The 16,781-nt window shown below is 52.2% G+C and overlaps 6 protein-coding genes across 8 annotated transcripts; 3 read left to right on the top strand and 3 right to left on the bottom strand.

Annotated features, from left to right (window-relative positions):
- Positions 1 to 563: 563 nt before the first annotated feature.
- On the bottom strand, positions 564 to 5,864 carry H257_16516 (hypothetical protein). The gene is made up of 9 exons (XM_009844968.1): positions 5,086 to 5,864; positions 4,795 to 5,031; positions 4,385 to 4,736; positions 3,551 to 3,762; positions 2,699 to 2,909; positions 2,578 to 2,645; positions 1,882 to 2,002; positions 985 to 1,830; positions 564 to 898 (listed from the first exon to the last, which is right to left on the bottom strand). The coding sequence occupies exons 1-9, from the start codon at positions 5,850 to 5,852 to the stop codon at positions 626 to 628; spliced, it is 3,087 nt and encodes a 1,028-aa protein (XP_009843270.1). The 5' UTR covers positions 5,853 to 5,864; the 3' UTR covers positions 564 to 625.
- Positions 5,865 to 5,988: 124 nt separating this feature from the next.
- H257_16515 lies at positions 5,989 to 7,842 on the top strand. 2 transcript variants are annotated; one of them, XM_009844967.1, is made up of 5 exons: positions 5,989 to 6,153; positions 6,208 to 6,370; positions 6,429 to 6,485; positions 6,550 to 7,379; positions 7,444 to 7,842. In XM_009844967.1, exons 1-5 carry the CDS (start codon positions 6,005 to 6,007, stop codon positions 7,712 to 7,714), a joined length of 1,470 nt encoding a protein of 489 aa, XP_009843269.1. In that variant the 5' UTR covers positions 5,989 to 6,004; the 3' UTR covers positions 7,715 to 7,842. The 2 variants fall into 2 exon arrangements, with proteins under 2 accessions (XP_009843269.1, XP_009843268.1); XM_009844966.1 differs by having other exon boundaries at positions 6,208 to 6,485.
- A 1,323-nt stretch (positions 7,843 to 9,165) lies between these two features.
- Positions 9,166 to 11,325, top strand: H257_16514 (hypothetical protein). The gene is made up of 2 exons (XM_009844965.1): positions 9,166 to 10,093; positions 10,157 to 11,325. Exons 1-2 carry the CDS (start codon positions 9,248 to 9,250, stop codon positions 11,192 to 11,194), a joined length of 1,884 nt encoding a protein of 627 aa, XP_009843267.1. The 5' UTR covers positions 9,166 to 9,247; the 3' UTR covers positions 11,195 to 11,325.
- H257_16513 (hypothetical protein) lies at positions 10,855 to 11,925 on the bottom strand. Its single transcript, XM_009844964.1, has 2 exons — positions 11,659 to 11,925; positions 10,855 to 11,606 (listed from the first exon to the last, which is right to left on the bottom strand). The coding sequence occupies exons 1-2, from the start codon at positions 11,918 to 11,920 to the stop codon at positions 11,272 to 11,274; spliced, it is 597 nt and encodes a 198-aa protein (XP_009843266.1). The 5' UTR covers positions 11,921 to 11,925; the 3' UTR covers positions 10,855 to 11,271.
- A 420-nt stretch (positions 11,926 to 12,345) lies between these two features.
- Positions 12,346 to 14,294, top strand: H257_16512 (hypothetical protein). Its single transcript, XM_009844963.1, has one exon. It carries the CDS (start codon positions 12,386 to 12,388, stop codon positions 14,255 to 14,257), a length of 1,872 nt encoding a protein of 623 aa, XP_009843265.1. The 5' UTR covers positions 12,346 to 12,385; the 3' UTR covers positions 14,258 to 14,294.
- H257_16511 lies at positions 12,346 to 16,449 on the bottom strand. 2 transcript variants are annotated; one of them, XM_009844962.1, is made up of 12 exons: positions 16,389 to 16,449; positions 16,226 to 16,335; positions 16,075 to 16,175; positions 15,762 to 16,012; positions 15,532 to 15,677; positions 15,402 to 15,456; positions 15,189 to 15,346; positions 15,112 to 15,143; positions 14,890 to 15,055; positions 14,728 to 14,832; positions 14,568 to 14,675; positions 12,346 to 14,490 (listed from the first exon to the last, which is right to left on the bottom strand). In XM_009844962.1, the coding sequence occupies exons 1-12, from the start codon at positions 16,408 to 16,410 to the stop codon at positions 14,299 to 14,301; spliced, it is 1,446 nt and encodes a 481-aa protein (XP_009843264.1). In that variant the 5' UTR covers positions 16,411 to 16,449; the 3' UTR covers positions 12,346 to 14,298. The 2 variants fall into 2 exon arrangements, with proteins under 2 accessions (XP_009843264.1, XP_009843263.1); XM_009844961.1 differs by having other exon boundaries at positions 14,568 to 14,832.
- Positions 16,450 to 16,781: the final 332 nt, after the last annotated feature.

The raw sequence follows: 16,781 nt of genomic DNA, 5'->3' as shown, positions 1-16,781 counted from the left end.
ATCGTCACGATAATATTAATACTAGTAAGTTCGCAGTCGATATATTAATACAGTCTCCGACAGTAATTCCGTCGGCATGAAGTTGCACCGACTCGTCTGGAGCAACAAGTACAGGCTACAGACACCCCAAGACGTCAATAACGTTACTTGTGCACGAATACATTGCACACATGCTTGCCATGTAACACCCCCGCTCAACCGTCCCACGCACATCATCGTGGCAGACGACGACATGATCATTCCTTACACGGGCTTCGCCACTCCCGCAGCTGGTACTACGTCCTTGTCAAAAAATACAGGTGTAGTATCCACACAACGTAAGAGTTGTCTTTGTTTATTGCATGGCTATCTTCCCTTTGTACTTTCAATCGGGACATCTATGGGACGACAACAACGACCTTGAACCCCCAATATCTCGATTACGCCATCAACCACCTACGACTTGCCATATCGTATCCTCGACCATAAGCGTCACCCCCCTCCGTCCACACATGCCTCGCCCGTGCTTGCCAATCTCCACGTCCTTTCCCAGCATCTTATCCCCCTTAACACCATCAGCATCCGTCCAACCAACGCCTCGTCCTTCACTTAAACTAGACGTATAATTCCCTTCAACACATTCATCTCATCCTATTCTGGCTCGTTTAATTTGTCCATTTTGCATGTCTTCCTTGGTTCGACCTTTATCGTTTGACTTGCCATCCTCGATCATGCGCACGTGGTTGAGCACATGATACAGTCGCAGGGACGACATGGTCTCCTTGTTCATAACGCGGAAGAGACTTTTCGTCGGTTTCGCCTTGGCTTTCTTGTGGGCGGCTCGTCCGCCTTCCTTGTGATGTTGCCTTTCAGCTCCATCGCCCCACTCCGGCTGCGGCACTGCATACAACTCCCGCACCTACATACAACATATACACGCCCCCCCCCCCCGATCAATATTCATCAACATCTACAACGTCGTTGAAGAGTCGTGGTTGTTATTACCAGCTTCTCCATGCTGCCGCGCATCTCAAGCTGCTCCACGACCACAGACTCTGTCGCACCCATGCGATGGGCCCGTGCGATCACCTGCTTTTCGACGCTCTTGTCCCAGATTTCGTCCATGAGAAAGATATGCGTGACAAACGACAAATCGAGGCCGATGGCGCCAATCTCAGTCATGAACAGCACGTGGACGTCGTCGTTGTCGCGAAAGTCGCGAAGATGCTGGAGCCGCGTGCTCATTTTGGCTTCCCCTGACAGAAACGACACGAACCGGAGGCCAGCGCGTGCAAAATCGGGCCGAATACGGTAAATATGCTCTTGAAAGTCGCTAAAGACTATGCACTTGATCGCACGTCCAGTGGGCGGGTGGTTGCCTCGCCCCAGGAGGCTTTGAATGCGTTCGAGAACGTACAGACCTTTGCTACTGGCCCAAATGTGATCGTCGTCGTCGGCGGCGTTGCTGTTGTTGTTATCGTGGAGGGGCCGAACAGCAGCAGTAGCAGTAGCAGCTGACGATGAGGCGGAGGGGGGGGGGCGTTGGGCATTGTTGGGGGGGGGCGTGGCCGCGTCGTCCGCAGTCCACTTGTAGTCAAAGCCCGGCTGCAGCACCTGAAAGCTTTCCCAGTCAAACGACGCTTCACATACAGGACACGTCGTGCGCATGGACCCACGCTCGAACCCGTGCGCGTCCACGTGCGCTTCGATGCAGTCGGCACAGACCAAGTGCCCACACACAGTGACCATGAGGAACTGCAGCTCCCGACCGCACGTTTCGCACACGGTGCAGTTGCCGTCTTGGGCATCGCGCATGTATTGCTGGACCACCACCCGTCGGTCCCAATCCATCTACATTGTTGGTTTTCGTCGGTCGCGTGCATATGTACGTGGGTTGCAAACCTGGAACTCGTCAAAGAAATTGATTGTTTCTACATAGTGTTTCTGCGACAAGAGCACTTGCATGGTCCCGCCGCCGCACGACGCGAGCCGCAAGTTGGACACGGCCGTCATGGCGTCCTTTCTACGGGAAATAAAAAACACGCAACCGTGTATTGTCGATTTGATACAAATTTGGGGAGGGTGCAATCGAATCGCGCCGATCAAACCGATCCACAATCGATCTGATTGGTTGAATTTCATTGAGAAGGTTTTGATTGGCTCATAATTTTGAGCTCATCGGAGGTAGCCAATCAAATCGATTTAAATTCGAACGAGAAACCACGAAATTTCACTCGAAAGCACAATATTGTGAATATTCACTATAACCTTCAAAATTCGCGTGATTTGTCAACTCAATAGGTTATATCACGCTGGAGTTCTGATTGGTTGAATATATATATATATATACTTGTCCTTTCTGTAAGACCCAATCAAATATAATCCACTCCAAATTGGATTAGCCAATAGCGTCGACGATACGTGATGATTCGATTCGGCGGCGAGATACATTCAATTCGACGGGGTCTGGAAATTCGTATCGAATCAATCATCCACAATATAGCAAAAGCACAAAGCAAGAACATAGGACTCGAAACCACACATAGCACAATACTGTTCATACATCGCAGTAGTAACGGCTACACGTCAACAACGTACCGGTTGTCTGGGTTTAGCAAGCTGTCCTTGTGCAGCGGCCCTGGAAAGTCGGGGTCCCACTTGGTTACCTACGACAGAGCTTCGATATTCAGGGAGTTCATTTTGTCCTTCAAGTACATACAATCAAATTGCCTCGGACGACGCCCACGACGCCGTTGTAGATGCGAAACTCGACGGGGGTAGGGTCCACCACGGTCGTGATAAAGATGGGCGGCGGGATGCTCGTCACGTCCGCCTTGACATGGCGCAACATGATGCGATTGAGCAATTGCTCCAGTCGCAAGTACCCCCTGATGCACTTGGCTTCAAACGGTTTCGCGATCGCGTGAATCCTACCATGGTTTTGGCATTATAATTAGCATCCACAAACATCCACAACATGATATTGTCCAGTCGATTCGAAGTTGGAGTGGTGTGCTCAATTGACTGTGAATGAGCACAACCAAATCGGCAGACAATCGAACGACCAATCAAAACACACAACACGAATCAAGTAGCCAATCAAATCCATTCTTCGATGACTTCAACGTCGATTTCGTGTATGACTTGACTACTCTAATTTACTGTTACTGTGATGACACGGCACGAGTTTTACATACAAAAGTCAGTAGGTTTGGCGAATCAGCACAAAAGTCAACCAAATTTTTGGAGTAAAAGGACAATATTTGATTTTGAAAGATGACATTGCATTTTCCCACGGGACACTATGGCCACAGCCAGATGCAAGCAAGCAAAGGGCATATATTGTCGATTTGATACAAATTTGGGGAGGGGGTGCGTGCAATCGAATCGCGCCGACCAAACCGATCCACAATCGATCTGATTGGTTGTTGAATTTCATTGAGAACGTTTTGATTGGCTAGTTAGTTTGAGCTCATAAAAGTAGCCAATCAAATCGATTTAAATACCAACGAGAAACCACAACACGAAATTTTACTCGAAAGCACAATATAATCATACTTTGTGGACCTACCATGGCTTGTCGTCGTCGGCGCCGTACGGAAGCTCCTGCAGAAACCGAAGCAGTCCGTGGAGGTGGCGCAGGCCGTCGCTTTGGGCTACGTGGGGAGTGGGGGTACCCGTCATGATCCATCGCTTGTCGGCGGACAAACTGCACAGCATCTGCATAGCGCTGGTGATAGCGGTACCCCCCAGCTTGTGTCCTTCGTCCACAATGATCCGCACCTGTATACAATATACACATTGATGAGAGAAATCAACACGATACTACTGGTACACCACAAGCCAGCCCTCATCTGCACCCCCTGGACCCTCCATCAACAAGATATATCCATGGTTGACCCAATTAATCGTAAAAAATCACCACAACAAACGCCCGTATGTATTGTGCTTTCGGGTGAAATTTCATTGTGTTGTGGTTTCTCGTTGGAATTTAAGTCTATTTGATTGGCTACCTTCGATGACCTCAAAATTATTAGCCAATCAAAACCTTCTCAATGAAATTCAACCAATCAGATCGATTGTGGATCGGTTTGGTCGGCGCGATTGTATCAAATCGAGAATATATTGTTGTGTAAATTATTCTGAACTAGAGCGACATGGGGAATGAATCGACACTCAACCAAATGATGTACAGAAGAATCGGCAGAATTATTTAGCCAATCAGATTGCAGGAAGCCACGATCAACGTCAAATGAGTGTGTGACTTCAATTAGTGTAATACCAATCACCACAAGACACGTTTTGACATACACACTTCAGTAAAAAAAACAATCGATCGATCGATTTGGCGATTCTGCACTAAAGTAGTCCACATATTGGGTACAAGAAAGACAATATCACGTACCCAATGCAACTGCACGTACGGTGACAGAGACTTGTGCTCGACGCCGTCGGCGTAGTTTCGCTGGTTCTCCGACCCGAGCCGCTCGGGCGCGCGACTTTCAAGTGCACTAAGTGGCCGATGGTGCATCCAGTGGGTGGCTAGCCGGCCAAACGATGTCACAACCACATCGACCGTCTCGAGCACGGACACGTCCGGCACGGTCTTGCCGACGTCCAAGAGGACGCGGAGCCCCGTCGTGTGCATGTCCATCTGGTACGACCAGTGCGCCATGAGCGTGTCTGGAACGATGATCAACGACGCATGCGACGGTCGCAATTGGCTGGCTGCTACCCGTCGACCCCCCGTATGTTTCCTACATCGTTACAATGTGCGATACAGTGTTGAGAGAGAGATAGAGGACGAAAGCGTACGTGGAACGCAAGCCGTAGGCGGTCCACGCTGGTGCGTCGACGTCGTCTGGCCGAGAGATGGTCCCTTGTGTGCGCAAGAGGAGCGAGATCATCGTGATGGTTTTGCCCAAACCGGGCTCATCGCACAAGAACCCCCCCCGGCTGTCTCTAGAGTGCTGCGACGATGACGCCGGCGCCAACACTCGGCCAAAGACGGGGTCGATCCAGCTGGCAACCATGTACGGATGCGGCGACGCTCTATATCCGTAACCAGTTAGTACAGGAATGGACACTTCACAAAACGGTACGCACTGAAGCTGGCGGTTGGACATGCTTTCGCGGAAAAGCATCCACTTGAGGGCTTTCTTTTGGTGCGCGAACAACGTCAAGCGCAGCCCTGGCACGGTGTCGTATGTCACGTGCTGCAGCAACGAGTTGACCATGCTCATGACAGCGATCTCTCGAGCGTTCAAATACTTGAGAACGTCCCAGATCACATTCATGGGCAGGTCCGTGAGCGCCCGCGACTGGCCGTGGGTTAGCCGGTCGACGTACCACTGGTCGGGGCGAATGGCCATTTGACACGCTTCCATGGGACTCTCCAAGCTCTTGAACAACGACGGCAAGTTGAACGAATGTCTTGTCACGAGGGAGATGGTCGATGGAGCGTGCAAACGACAGCCCACCACGTGGCACTCGGACGCGCGGGCTTCTTGGACGTCCGCGGCAGAGATTGGGTGGGTCGAGTTGACCAATGCTGCCTCGAAATGCTGAAGGACATACTCGTGACGTCGGATCCAAGTGGCTTTGGACGGAGGAGTCGAGGTTAACTGCAACTCAATGCGGAGCACCGTCCATTCGATATCGTTGGCGTCGTCCACATCGACGGTCAAGTGCCCATGCACGTCGTCGACCATGTCGAAGATGGCTTGCCACAGAGGTTGATTCGTTGGAAATGTCGACCATAGCGTGCGTACAGCGTCCTCCTTGGACTCGACTTGATACGATCCGCGGGGAAATGACGCCAACGCCGCGTCGCTTTCCACGACAACGCGGAGTCGCCCCACTTGAAGCAGCATTTGATCGTCGAGATCTCCAACAAAACACACTGCTGGAATGTACGATGTACTGAGAATGTACTTTGTACACGTACAGTACATGCGAAACCTGCGTACGGTACCAGTACAGTAGGCGTGCCCGTTCAAATGAAACCTCCGCAAAACCAAGGCAGATGACAGTCAGTGGCACCATTTGCGTGCAACAAAGCCATGCCGCCACCGAAGGAGGACGACATGCTCGCGACATGCACGATTTGATCGCGGCATTTGAAGCGTCGACGATGCCAGTTGAATCGTTTCCACAAGCCAACGACATTACAAGGTACACGAAAGCACGAATAAACTTTGATTCGAACAGAGACTGACAATAACGCAGGGCGTATGCTACATGTGGGCGCATGGCGGAAGCACTGTACCTCCAGGCGCAATTGGTGGAGCGGACCTCGATCAGAACACCCGAATACGTCCACCGGTTGCTCGTCACGGTGGCAATGCTTGGGCAGACTCTGCAATGGACACAAGCTGGTGCTGTTCTCTTGGTGCGTTGAATCCGTGTGTGTAGAGCGCTGTCGTCATGACAATGCTTGTAAACTACAGTCGATTCTGAACCAATTGCCGCTACCTCTCAATCGCCACGACGGTCTCTTTCTCATGGTACCTGCTACCCATCAAGTGGCTACATATACATGTTATATGTCGTTTGCTTGGTGTCATATAGGCGTACATTGAATCACGGCAAGGACGTCGTAAACGAGCAGAATTACTGTGGCGTCAATGCTTTGGACCAGCGTGGTGCGACCTAGTCAATCAACCACATGCATGGTACGACAGTGGTTGCAAGTGGTTTACCACAGGCCATTGGGAATTCGCGGTGTGGATGTTTGCAGAAGGCATGCCGTCGCCCTGTTCAGCGTTGCATGCAGTACCCATGCCAGTCCCAGCCCCCAATGCCCCCACAACTAGCTTATACATTCGGTCGATCTTGTACAGCACACGGCCCAACTTTGCCCAAGTGGACGACCTGTTGACCATGGCTATGAAGAGTGTCCACACCAAGTACGACCCCGATATCCGATCACTTTGCATCGAGATGCAACGGCACGACATCGCGGTGGACTTTGCCGCTCAAGACGCCGCCTCGTGCACCATCGGTCGAGCGTTTCGAACGTGGATGACGTGGCGCCACCACCGAGCCGTATTCTGGATGGAATCGGCGGTTCGTGCGTTTCAAACGTACAAACGACCACATCGTCATCATGCAAAGAAGTCGCGAACCAAAAAGGCCTTAACGTCAGGGAAAGGAGCCCTAGACCAGTCTACATTGCCTCTGCCATCATCAGTGCCTGAAATCTCAATCGAAATGGCACCCACCGCCCCTCCACATGAAGATTTAGTGGCATTATACGGCGCGTCGTCTGACGAAGGCGACTACGGATCCCGACTGCGGTTTATCTTGCATCGAGCGAAAGTCATTGCAGACAAGTCCACCACTGCCTTAACGTTTGACCACGTATCTCCTCCGTGGCTCAAGCAATTGCACACCGTTCGGTAGGAAATTTATCAATGGTTTCAATTGGCTATGGTTTCGAATAACTTGTGATGGATGCATCAGGGATATGGTGCGAAGCGACGTCTACATGACTCAGTGGAAAGCGGGGGTGTTGCGGAATTTAGCGGTGGTGGTCGCGTTGATGGAAGCTGCGAATGGACCGACAGAGTGTTCTCGTTATGGCCACACGCTACTGAAAGACATTGAACTTTGCCGCATGGGTAACATTCAGCCCCGCATGGACCAGCTCATGCACCTCGCCACGTCGGAAGAGTCGAAGAGAAATTTGCCGTATTTCCACCTCCTGCAACGAAAGGTTGGCCACGCCAAATGATATGCATGCGCGTGGCAGGACGAGCGCTCAATGCATGGTAACCTGTTTCTAACGTTAATAATCTACCCGTACAAGTAGTATCTGGTACTACCGGTAGAGTACTAATATGTATCGTAGTACAGTACCTACTACTATTAATAGTACAGTACACGTTTTTGCGGTTAATTTCGAAAAATATCAGGTAATACAGTAGTATATTTCGTGTGTGGAATCCAGGCTTTTTGCGGTTAATTTCGAAAAATATCAGGTACTAGTAGTATATTTCGTGGAATCCAGGCTTCAGATGTACATACTTCGAGGTTCTACTGTACGTAGTACTAATAGTATAGTACTTGTAACGAACCGTTTGCAGAACAAAACCAACTAACGTTACAGAAAGGACCTTTGGAGTGTTTAGCTTATATGAATTTAGAGTTAAATTATCATCCTAGCGGGTTAACAGTAAAACAATTGTGTTGTTACCGAAGGGGAGAAATGTCGCATATGTACACCCAACGGATTTACTCGCCGACATGGCTATGATAACTACAGTACTGTAGTTATATGGAATAAATACTAAGGGTACAGTAGTAGGACGCGAAGTGGCAAGAAAGGAGGATCCAAAAATCACCCCTATTAATTGCGACAAGATAACGTTATGTAGCTTCGTCAAAGTCAAGGGTCGACCAAGCAGCTGACCTTGGTGTGAGATGTGGCTTTCCGCAGAACTATATCAGTCCCCTGCCCGACGTTGCGACGTTGGGCATAAATATCGATGAATCGACTGAGATGTACTGTAAGAGTAATGCTGTACGCAAACAAACACAACATAATATGGGCAAGTAATTACGGGAAATCTTGCCATTAGGAGTACCAGTAATGCACTAGAATAATCACTCGTTTGCCTTTTAATTCCGTCATTAGGGTGTGTTCAGTGCCGTTCGAAGGGAATCGTTTCGTTGCCACCAAGTTTGTTTGATTTATGCCCCATGACAGCCAAATTTGGCATTGGGAAAGGGCACAATTGTCCCATGCGGAAAGGCGACTGGAAGATTTTGTGGCGATACATGCTTGCGTCGCTCTTAAGAACACTCACTGTATTATGTAATTCCCTCTCAAAGTTGAGAGTATATTTATTTATTTAGGTGTACGCAACGTGAGGTCGCCACACAACGCTTGTCCGGACGTTTGGGGCAGTAATGCATGACCTTTCCTGTGCTTGTCAAATGTCATGAAAATCCATACAAATTCAAAGTGTCGCTGCCATACGTGGTATAATTTGGTGCCGTGTTATCCGGATTTTTGGACGAACAGGGCGGAGAACATGACGCATACAAATACCAAGCTTCAATCCATCCATGCAATTTCAATACGACGAGATTATCACTTGAATATTGTATTGATATGTATGATATGATGCACGCCGTCGTCATGAACAAACTTGCAACACGCATTTGTCGAAACGATTGACTGTTGAACACACAGAGCGCCCATCACCGATCCGCAATCAGTCAGTCGTCGCTCACTCCCTTCCTCCACGAGTACGCACGCAGCATGTCCACGGCGCTACCGCTACCCAAGGGGTACTTCGACATGAGTCGCATCACAGAAGCGGAGCGAGACCAGTACACGGAATACGCGAGCAGTGCGATTCGCAAGGTGTTTGCTCTGTCGGACCATCACAAGAACTCGTGGGTTCCAGTCATGGAGAAAAAAGGCGTGTCGATCTACCGCAACTTTTCCAACGTGCCAAAGCCTCGGTCCAACTCGACGACCGCGCCGTCGTCGTCGTCACAGTCGTATGCACACAAGAGCAACATCGCCGAAGTCGGGTGCAAGAGTACGCTGCAAGCATCTCTCGATGAAATCTGCCGCGCGTACTCTGCGCACGACGACGGTCTCTTCCGTCGCCTCATGCGCAAACTCAACCCTCGCGTCGTCGATGCAGCCGTGTTGCAAAACGTTGTCCCACGCACGCCACAGCGCCCATACCGGTACGTCGGCATCAAGTGGTTTGCCGTCAAGTCGGCGAGCATGATGGTGACGAATCGCGACTATTGTTGCTTGGAAGTGATGGATCGCATTGTGGATTCGCACGGAAACGACATGTTTGTCCGCGTGCTGTCGTCCATCGACATCCCCGAGTGTCCGTCGCTTGAAAACTCGCACGGGTTTGTGCGCGGGCGGATCCTCGCGGGGTACATCTATCGCATGGACTCGATGGAAACCAAAGTCGCGCGGCTGCACCACGTTGCCCGCTTCGACCCGAACGGGTATTGCCCCACCCAACTCAGCTACAAGATCGCCGAGAAGGACGTGGTCACGTCCATGGTGCAGCTCAAGCGCGTGGTGGAAAAGCAGCAAATGACGTCATGCTTGTTGCTGGACAAGGCCCAATGGGTACGCATGTCTATGCTCCATTTCGTTTGCCCCCCTTTGCGTTCACCATATCGTATTATGTAGGTGCCGTCCACGTCGCGTTCGTCGTGTACCGTGTGCGGCCGTGCGTTTGGACTGTTTCGCCATCGTCACCACTGCCGCGCATGTGGCGAAGTCATTTGCGGCAAGTGCTCGATCCAACGCCCGATTGAAGTGCCGGGGACAAATCTCAAGAAAGTGCGCATCTGCACGTTGTGCAACATGGGCGTCAACAAGGGCCCAGACCCGGATGCGATGCAGGAGCTGTCCATGCTGTCCGTCAACTCTGGCGCGACGCAGGCGTACAACGAAATGAACATGTACGACCTGTACAACGCCAATGGCCCGAGCACCCCCAGTGCGTACTCGTCGGCGTCGAACGGGTCCAACATCTCCAACGTTTCCTATCGAAGCAACGCCACCGACTACCAGCGACCTGCGCCGCTCCCTGCGCCCGCGCCCGTACCCATGGCGCGCAATCCGTCTTGGGGCCGCTCCATGTCGCAAGAGTCTATGCAAGCAGCAGGAGGGCGCAGTCAACTGCCGGTGGATTTGTCCTATTTGCCGAAAACGCCCACGACGCCGTCGTCGTGCACCCATCGACGGCACAGCGCGGCCGCGACGCCGAAACAGTCTGTCGTGACGCCGCGTACCCAGGCCAAGTTGGACTTGTCGTACTTGCCTCAAACCCCCAAAACCCCGCGAGGTCCCAACTGGAACAGTGGCCCCACAACCCCCGAGACCCCCAACCGCCTTGCCCCCCCCTGCTTCCCCACCACGCCCAACCACTCGACGGTGAACGCCCCCAGCCCTCGAGCGCCACCCACCATTGCCCCCGCGAAACCCCGGCCAACCACGTACTTTGGCGAGGGCTCGTTGAACTTTGGCAAGCCGTCCACGAGCTCGTACGTTCCCGACCCTGTTCGAGCCGGGCCATCCGTCGAAGTGGCCAAGTCCATCGAGGACATGTTGCGCAAGAGCTACAGCGGCGTCGCGGTGGATTACGTGTACAACATGCTCGGCGACCGGACGCAGCCAGCAGCGCTCACGCCGCGAAACGCAGTATCCACACAAGCCACATAGACAAACACACACACCAAATCGTTATAAAGTATTTATCTCTCATGGAATGGATGATATTGCTTTCACGACAGCAACACCTAAAACCAACCGTTGCACGGGACCAAGTCCTTCAAGAACCAATCGCTCGACTTGTCCGTGCCCGAGTTCATGTGGTGCATGAGCTCGGCAGCTGTCGAGTAGATCAACCGCGGCGACTCGAAGCGCCCCGAGATGAGCAGCTTTGGCATGTTCTGATGCCCAAGGTGGAGGTGGCGCCCCCACGCCGCCTTTTCGCTCACCAAGAGCTGCCCCACATGCTGGCGGTGAACGACTCGATTCTCTGTGTCGACCAGTTCGGGAAAGTCAGTGATAAACGCAGCTACGACCTTGGTAGGGTCGTCTTGGTTGTACGCATTGATTGCAAAAGCGCTCACTACATCACATCCACCGGTGAAACAAAAGAGAAAGACGGGGGGGGGACGTACGATCGTCGATTTCCATGGTGTTGGAAGCATCGACCAAGAGCGCCAGGCCGTAGCGACAGCCTTCGGGGATTTTCAACGCCGCCAGACGAAGGGCGATGCGACAGCGGTGCAGTTTGTCGTTGTCGTCGAACGTCAGCCCCCAGCGTCGCAGTGTGTCCACGGACTCAAAGTACCGAAGCGGCATGGTGTCGAGTTGCAGAACTTGCAAAGTGCACTTCGTGGGGTGGGATGTGCGACGAGGCGTCAACGGACCAAGCCCCATTATTGGGACTCCTAAATACAGTTTGAAAGTGTGTATTCAGGACTGGATAGCCGGTAAGTGGACTGAGAGCGCAACTTTAAAGCATTTTGTCGGATAAGCATGACACCTGGATGAATTGTCCTTCGTCAACTCTGCCATGCATGCAATGCCATAACGTTAACCCAACAGCTTTGCTCGTAGCAATATATATATATTATTGTGGGAAGAAATACAGCGCCAACCGTCATTGCTTCAGCTTAGATACGTAGGTGCCATCAAACTTCACTGAGTGGGCTACAATACGACTGCCCAAGCCCGCCGCCTTCGTGATAACTTCAATATTGAAGGGTGAATCATATACGTCGTACATCCGGATAAATGTTATTTTATCCGGTATCCAACGCGCCGATTTGACTGGTGCCGAGGTGTTAATGTTGAATCCAATCCTTGTTTGAAGCAGCACAGTTTTGCTACTCCAAACACAAGATGGCGCCTCAAGACACGAACCCGAAGAAGCGGTCGGCCTCGGACGCCAGCTTCAAGACAAAGGACGCGTCGTCCAAAGCGCAAAAGGCAGGTGGTGCTGATGGCAAACCATCCTTCAAGAAGACAGACGCCAAGAAGCCTTGGCAGGGCAAGGATGGTGCCAAGAAGCCATTCCAAGGCAAGGATGGAGACAAGAAGCCTTGGCAGGGAAAAGATGGTGCCAAGAAGCCTTGGCAAGGAAAGGACGGCGACAAGAAACCTTGGCAGGGCAAGGGAGACAAGTCCGCGACCCCTGTCGACTACAAGCTGCAGCGCAAGATGAGTAGTCCGCATTACGAGATGGTGAAGCGCGCCAAGGAGATCTGGAACCTCATTCGTGAGCGCGACTTTGACAAGGTCAAGCGTGTGCCGCTTGTGGACGAATTGTTCCACTTGGTGTCTGGCAAAATTCACGACGTTGCCGCCAAGCATGACGCGTCGCGTGTGATCCAGTCGCTGCTCAAGTACGGCACGGTGGCGCACCGCAGCAGTACGATCAAGGAGATGCTGCCACACATTCTGGAAATGGCCAAGCTCCAGTACGGGTGCTTCTTGGTGACCAAGATGCTCAAGTACGGGTCCAAGGACGACCGCGCGCTGATTGTCAAGGAGCTCACGGGCAGCGTGGTCAAGATCGCCACGCACAACGTGGCCGCGACCATTTTGGAGTGCGCGCAGGACTTTTTGCAGCCGCGCCAGCTGAGCGGGCTCAAGCTCGAGTTTTACGGCAAGGAATTTGCGTACTTCAAGTCGGAGATGGAGGCCAAGAAAAAGACGCTGGCGGACGTGGTCGAGCAATCGCCGGCCAAGAAGCAGGAGATCCTCACGCACGTGGCCGACGTGCTCAACCGGATGGTGGACAAGCAGCTGCTCGGCCTTGCGTTCGTGCAAGCTTTGATGCTCGAGTACTTGACGGTGGCATCCCCGGACCAGGTCAATGCCATGATCCCTAACATCCGCGACGCGGCGGTGGCGCTCTTGGCGACTCGCGCCGGAGCCAAGGTCGTGGTCAAGTGCTTGTCATTGGGCAATGCCAAAGATCGCAAGCGCGTGATCAAGACCCTCAAGGACAAAGTGCTCGAAGCAACCAACCACATCAGCGGGTACCTCGTGCTGCTGCGCGTGCTAGACGTGTTGGATGACACCGTGTTGGTTCAAAAGTCGGTCTTGTCTGAGCTGCAAGACCACTGGCTCAGCGTGGCGTTGCACCAGAACGGCAGCAAGGTCCTGCTCCAACTGCTCTCGCCTCTCAACACCAAGTACCTTGGCCCGGACGAAATTGCGCTGCTGCAACCTCCCATGGTCCCTGCCGACAACGATTCCAACGAACTCGTGGTCAACTACAAAAAGGACCCCGACACCCGCCGCAATGAACTGTGGGCAGGTCTCAAGACCCCCATCGAAACCATGTGCGCCGGGGACGTTGACGCGCTGCTTCGCTCCAAGAGCGGCGGCCACGTTTTGTTTGAGGTCACCAAGCAGTCGGATAATGCCGAGCTCCTTGACGCGGTCGTGAAAACCGTCGTCCACGACGAAACCCCTACCGATGGCACCCTTGAACCTCTGTTCGCCGATGCCATCGCCCACAAGCACCTGCAGCGCCTGATCCAGCACACGACGTCGGTCGGCCCCGCGCTTCTCGCGGCGCTACCTGCGTCCCGCGTCTCCCAGTGGGCGGAATCCAACCGTGGCGCGTACGTTCTCCTCGCGTTCCTCGACGTGGCGGGCGGAAAGCCAGCTTTGGTCAAGGCCCTCAAGGGCAACAAATGGACGCCGGCGCACAAGGCACAAAAAGGAACCTCGCTCTTGTTGGAAAAATTAGAGTTAGCCTAGCGCGACTATTTACTGAAACTTGATATTTTGTGCTCTACATATCATGTTTCGTCGTCATTCGAGTCGTCAGCCTCTGTAGACAACGTCGTCGAGTGCCGCGGTCGGGGGTCTTCGTCGCCTTCACTGGCTGCATACTCTGGAGGTGGCAACGCTGGATCGATCGCATGCTCCAGAAGGGCCACCGTGTTGGCGCGTCCTCGAAGGCGGGCTTCGGCCAATGGCGTGTCACCATACTATTCGACCAGGGGCACACTGAGGACTTCTATGGGGGGAAGATGTGTACTATGCAGTGATGGACATGTAGTACAACCTTGTTCACTTGAACGAGTTGGTCGGGCAAGCAGCACTCGACTAGCGCTTGGACAATATTTTTGAGTCCCGCGCTCGCGGCGTAGTGCAGGACGTTCATGCCTTGAAACTACCGGTAGAAACACGGAACACCCCGTTGTGGGAACATACAAGCTTCGTACATCACGGGTCTTCAGCGACGCATCGGCGTTGATCAGCATGACCACGAACGCATGCATTTCTGCGTCTTCTGCCACGCAGAGCATGATGGCAGTCTGACCAAACACCTATAGCGTTATCACCAAAACCCATCAAAACGACCATCAGCAAGAGTCACTGGGTACATTTCTCGCGTTGATGTTGGCCCCCAACTCGAGGAGGCACTGTGCCCCAGTCTTGCTTTTCCCCAGCACCGTCAGCATCAACGGCGTGGTGCCCCATGTGTCTTTGGCATTCACGTCGGCGCCATGCTTGACAAGCAGCCGAACAACGTCTGGATTGCCCATGCGGCTACCAACCACAGCTTCAAGTCAGTCGTCTGATGTTGCTCAAACTGCAAAGTGTACCTGGCCCAGTGCAACGGTGTCCATCCATCTCTCTACATTATCATGGTCAGCCTCTCCGAAAGAATCGGATATCGTACGTCTTTTTGGCTAATGTTGGCCCCCTTTTTCACCAGAATATGCACAACAGTGCTGCGGTTGAGAGCACACGCCCAATGCAGTGCGTTGCGGCCGTCAGATCCCAACGCGTTGATGTCTGCTTTGGCTGCGACTTGGCCCAGAATTTCGTCAATGTCGTCTGCAAGTAGACGTTACCTTACGAATAGTGGTTTTGATAACACTGCACCACTTACCTGTTTTCGCCGCCAAGAGAAACCCGTCCATCAATGCCCCCGTGTGCTTGGCTTCCTATACCATGTACAACCCCGACGTCACAACAATCAGTAGAAAAATGTGGATAGATTGAGCTGTTATTAGTCGTACGAGCCAAAGGTGGGCATGCCGCCACCACCACCACAGAAAGAACGGTGCCACAACATTCCCAACAACCACATAATAAGTAAACGTAGCCGAAATGCACGGGCGCTTCTTGGTGAGGTTGTCGGCCACGCACATGACATCCATGGCTTCTACAACACCACAATGATATGGTTTGTGAGGAGGTTCTAGACAAGCGTATAGTTGGAACTATTTCTGCTGCGCAATGCACTGACCTTGTGCCAGCCCCCAAGACAACACAACGAGCAGCGAGCATACTCCGTGCCAAAACGAGAGAAATGTAGCCCAAGGCAACGTCGCCTTGGCGCCCCCGCCATCCCAAGATGGATATGGACGCTCGAACACGACGTGGGTACTAATGATGTAGCTAACGGTGCCGGCAAAGAAGCCCAGGATGTGGAACGCGCGTGCTGAGTCCGTGGCCGAGCCACACCATGGATCGTGCGTGTGGATGGAGGGAATTGAGCTAAGTCATTGTTAATTGATTGGAAAAAGGAGGATAGGCACAAACAACATTGAATTGTGTACCAGAACGTCCCAAACGTGCTCGGGCGTAAGCTGGGCGTGACCACGTCGAAGCCAAGCTTATCTGCGCCAGCGTTGACCAGCTTGATCGATACTCCCGTGCCCTAGAACCCAAGAAAGGGTTGGCATTGAGCGGGAACAAAAATGTGGTTACGGTGTAGGACCACAGCCCAAACGACGTAAGGCTTGAAACGTCGTACGCCCAATGCTGGTCGCAGAGTGTGAACCATGTCACCAGATAGCACACGGTGCTGACACCGAGCCCTGAAGAACAACAAGCTTCATGTGAAAGAACTAGGACCCTTAGTTTTTCAAACCTATGCGCTGATGGCCATGCATGCCCACATGCAGATACACACTTGCAACAGTTTCGGAAAGCTGTGACGGTTTCAGAATGCAGAACGTCACGGCAGTTCAACACGTTTTGTCGTCTCGTTTCTTCGGTATAATTAATACGGTACGTGTAAGTTCTACTAATACACTAATGTAATATTATTCAAAGTAATACTTCGAAGTATTAATTAATCCTTCCACGTAATGTTATTATTAATAGTGGTTACGTCTATTAATACAGTTAATCCAAGTGATTTTGTTTCCAGCTACGATTACATTTGTGATCTTGAAGTCGGCGACATCGAGAGACGAACAGTCCTGAGCAAACATACTAACGTTAGTACAGTATTACGTATATCCACCACCGATTGTGCTTT

Source organism: Aphanomyces astaci (assembly GCF_000520075.1).
Source record: "Aphanomyces astaci strain APO3 unplaced genomic scaffold supercont1.87, whole genome shotgun sequence".
NCBI classification, from domain to species: Eukaryota; Oomycota; class Saprolegniomycetes; order Saprolegniales; family Verrucalvaceae; genus Aphanomyces; species Aphanomyces astaci.
Note: the sequence above shows the minus strand (reverse complement) of the source record. Positions and strands in the feature narration are given on the sequence as shown.

What these genes read in the sequence shown, in the direction of transcription:
- H257_16512 (XM_009844963.1), top strand. Translation starts at nt 12,386, where the DNA reads ATGGCGCCTCAAGACACGAACCCGAAGAAGCGGTCGGCCTCGGACGCC.
- H257_16513 (XM_009844964.1), bottom strand. Translation starts at nt 11,920, where the DNA reads ATGGGGCTTGGTCCGTTGACGCCTCGTCGCACATCCCACCCCACGAAG. An exon ending in CACCATGGAAATCGACGATC is followed by an intron (nt 11,607 to 11,658) that starts GTACGTCCCCCC and finishes GATGTGATGTAG; the next exon opens with TGAGCGCTTTTGCAATCAAT.
- H257_16515 (XM_009844967.1), top strand. Translation starts at nt 6,005, where the DNA reads ATGACAGTCAGTGGCACCATTTGCGTGCAACAAAGCCATGCCGCCACC. An exon ending in CAAGCCAACGACATTACAAG is followed by an intron (nt 6,154 to 6,207) that starts GTACACGAAAGC and finishes ACAATAACGCAG; the next exon opens with GGCGTATGCTACATGTGGGC. An exon ending in AAGCTGGTGCTGTTCTCTTG is followed by an intron (nt 6,371 to 6,428) that starts GTGCGTTGAATC and finishes TGTAAACTACAG; the next exon opens with TCGATTCTGAACCAATTGCC.
- H257_16516 (XM_009844968.1), bottom strand. Translation starts at nt 5,852, where the DNA reads ATGCTGCTTCAAGTGGGGCGACTCCGCGTTGTCGTGGAAAGCGACGCG. An exon ending in ATGTCCAACCGCCAGCTTCA is followed by an intron (nt 5,032 to 5,085) that starts GTGCGTACCGTT and finishes TTACGGATATAG; the next exon opens with AGCGTCGCCGCATCCGTACA. An exon ending in GCGGCAGCATGGAGAAGCTG is followed by an intron (nt 899 to 984) that starts GTAATAACAACC and finishes TGTTGTATGTAG; the next exon opens with GTGCGGGAGTTGTATGCAGT.
- H257_16514 (XM_009844965.1), top strand. Translation starts at nt 9,248, where the DNA reads ATGTCCACGGCGCTACCGCTACCCAAGGGGTACTTCGACATGAGTCGC. An exon ending in TGCTGGACAAGGCCCAATGG is followed by an intron (nt 10,094 to 10,156) that starts GTACGCATGTCT and finishes CGTATTATGTAG; the next exon opens with GTGCCGTCCACGTCGCGTTC.
- H257_16511 (XM_009844962.1), bottom strand. Translation starts at nt 16,410, where the DNA reads ATGCATGGCCATCAGCGCATAG. An exon ending in GCATGGCCATCAGCGCATAG is followed by an intron (nt 16,336 to 16,388) that starts GTTTGAAAAACT and finishes GTTGTTCTTCAG; the next exon opens with GGCTCGGTGTCAGCACCGTG. An exon ending in TTGGGCTGTGGTCCTACACC is followed by an intron (nt 16,176 to 16,225) that starts GTAACCACATTT and finishes CTTGGGTTCTAG; the next exon opens with GGCACGGGAGTATCGATCAA.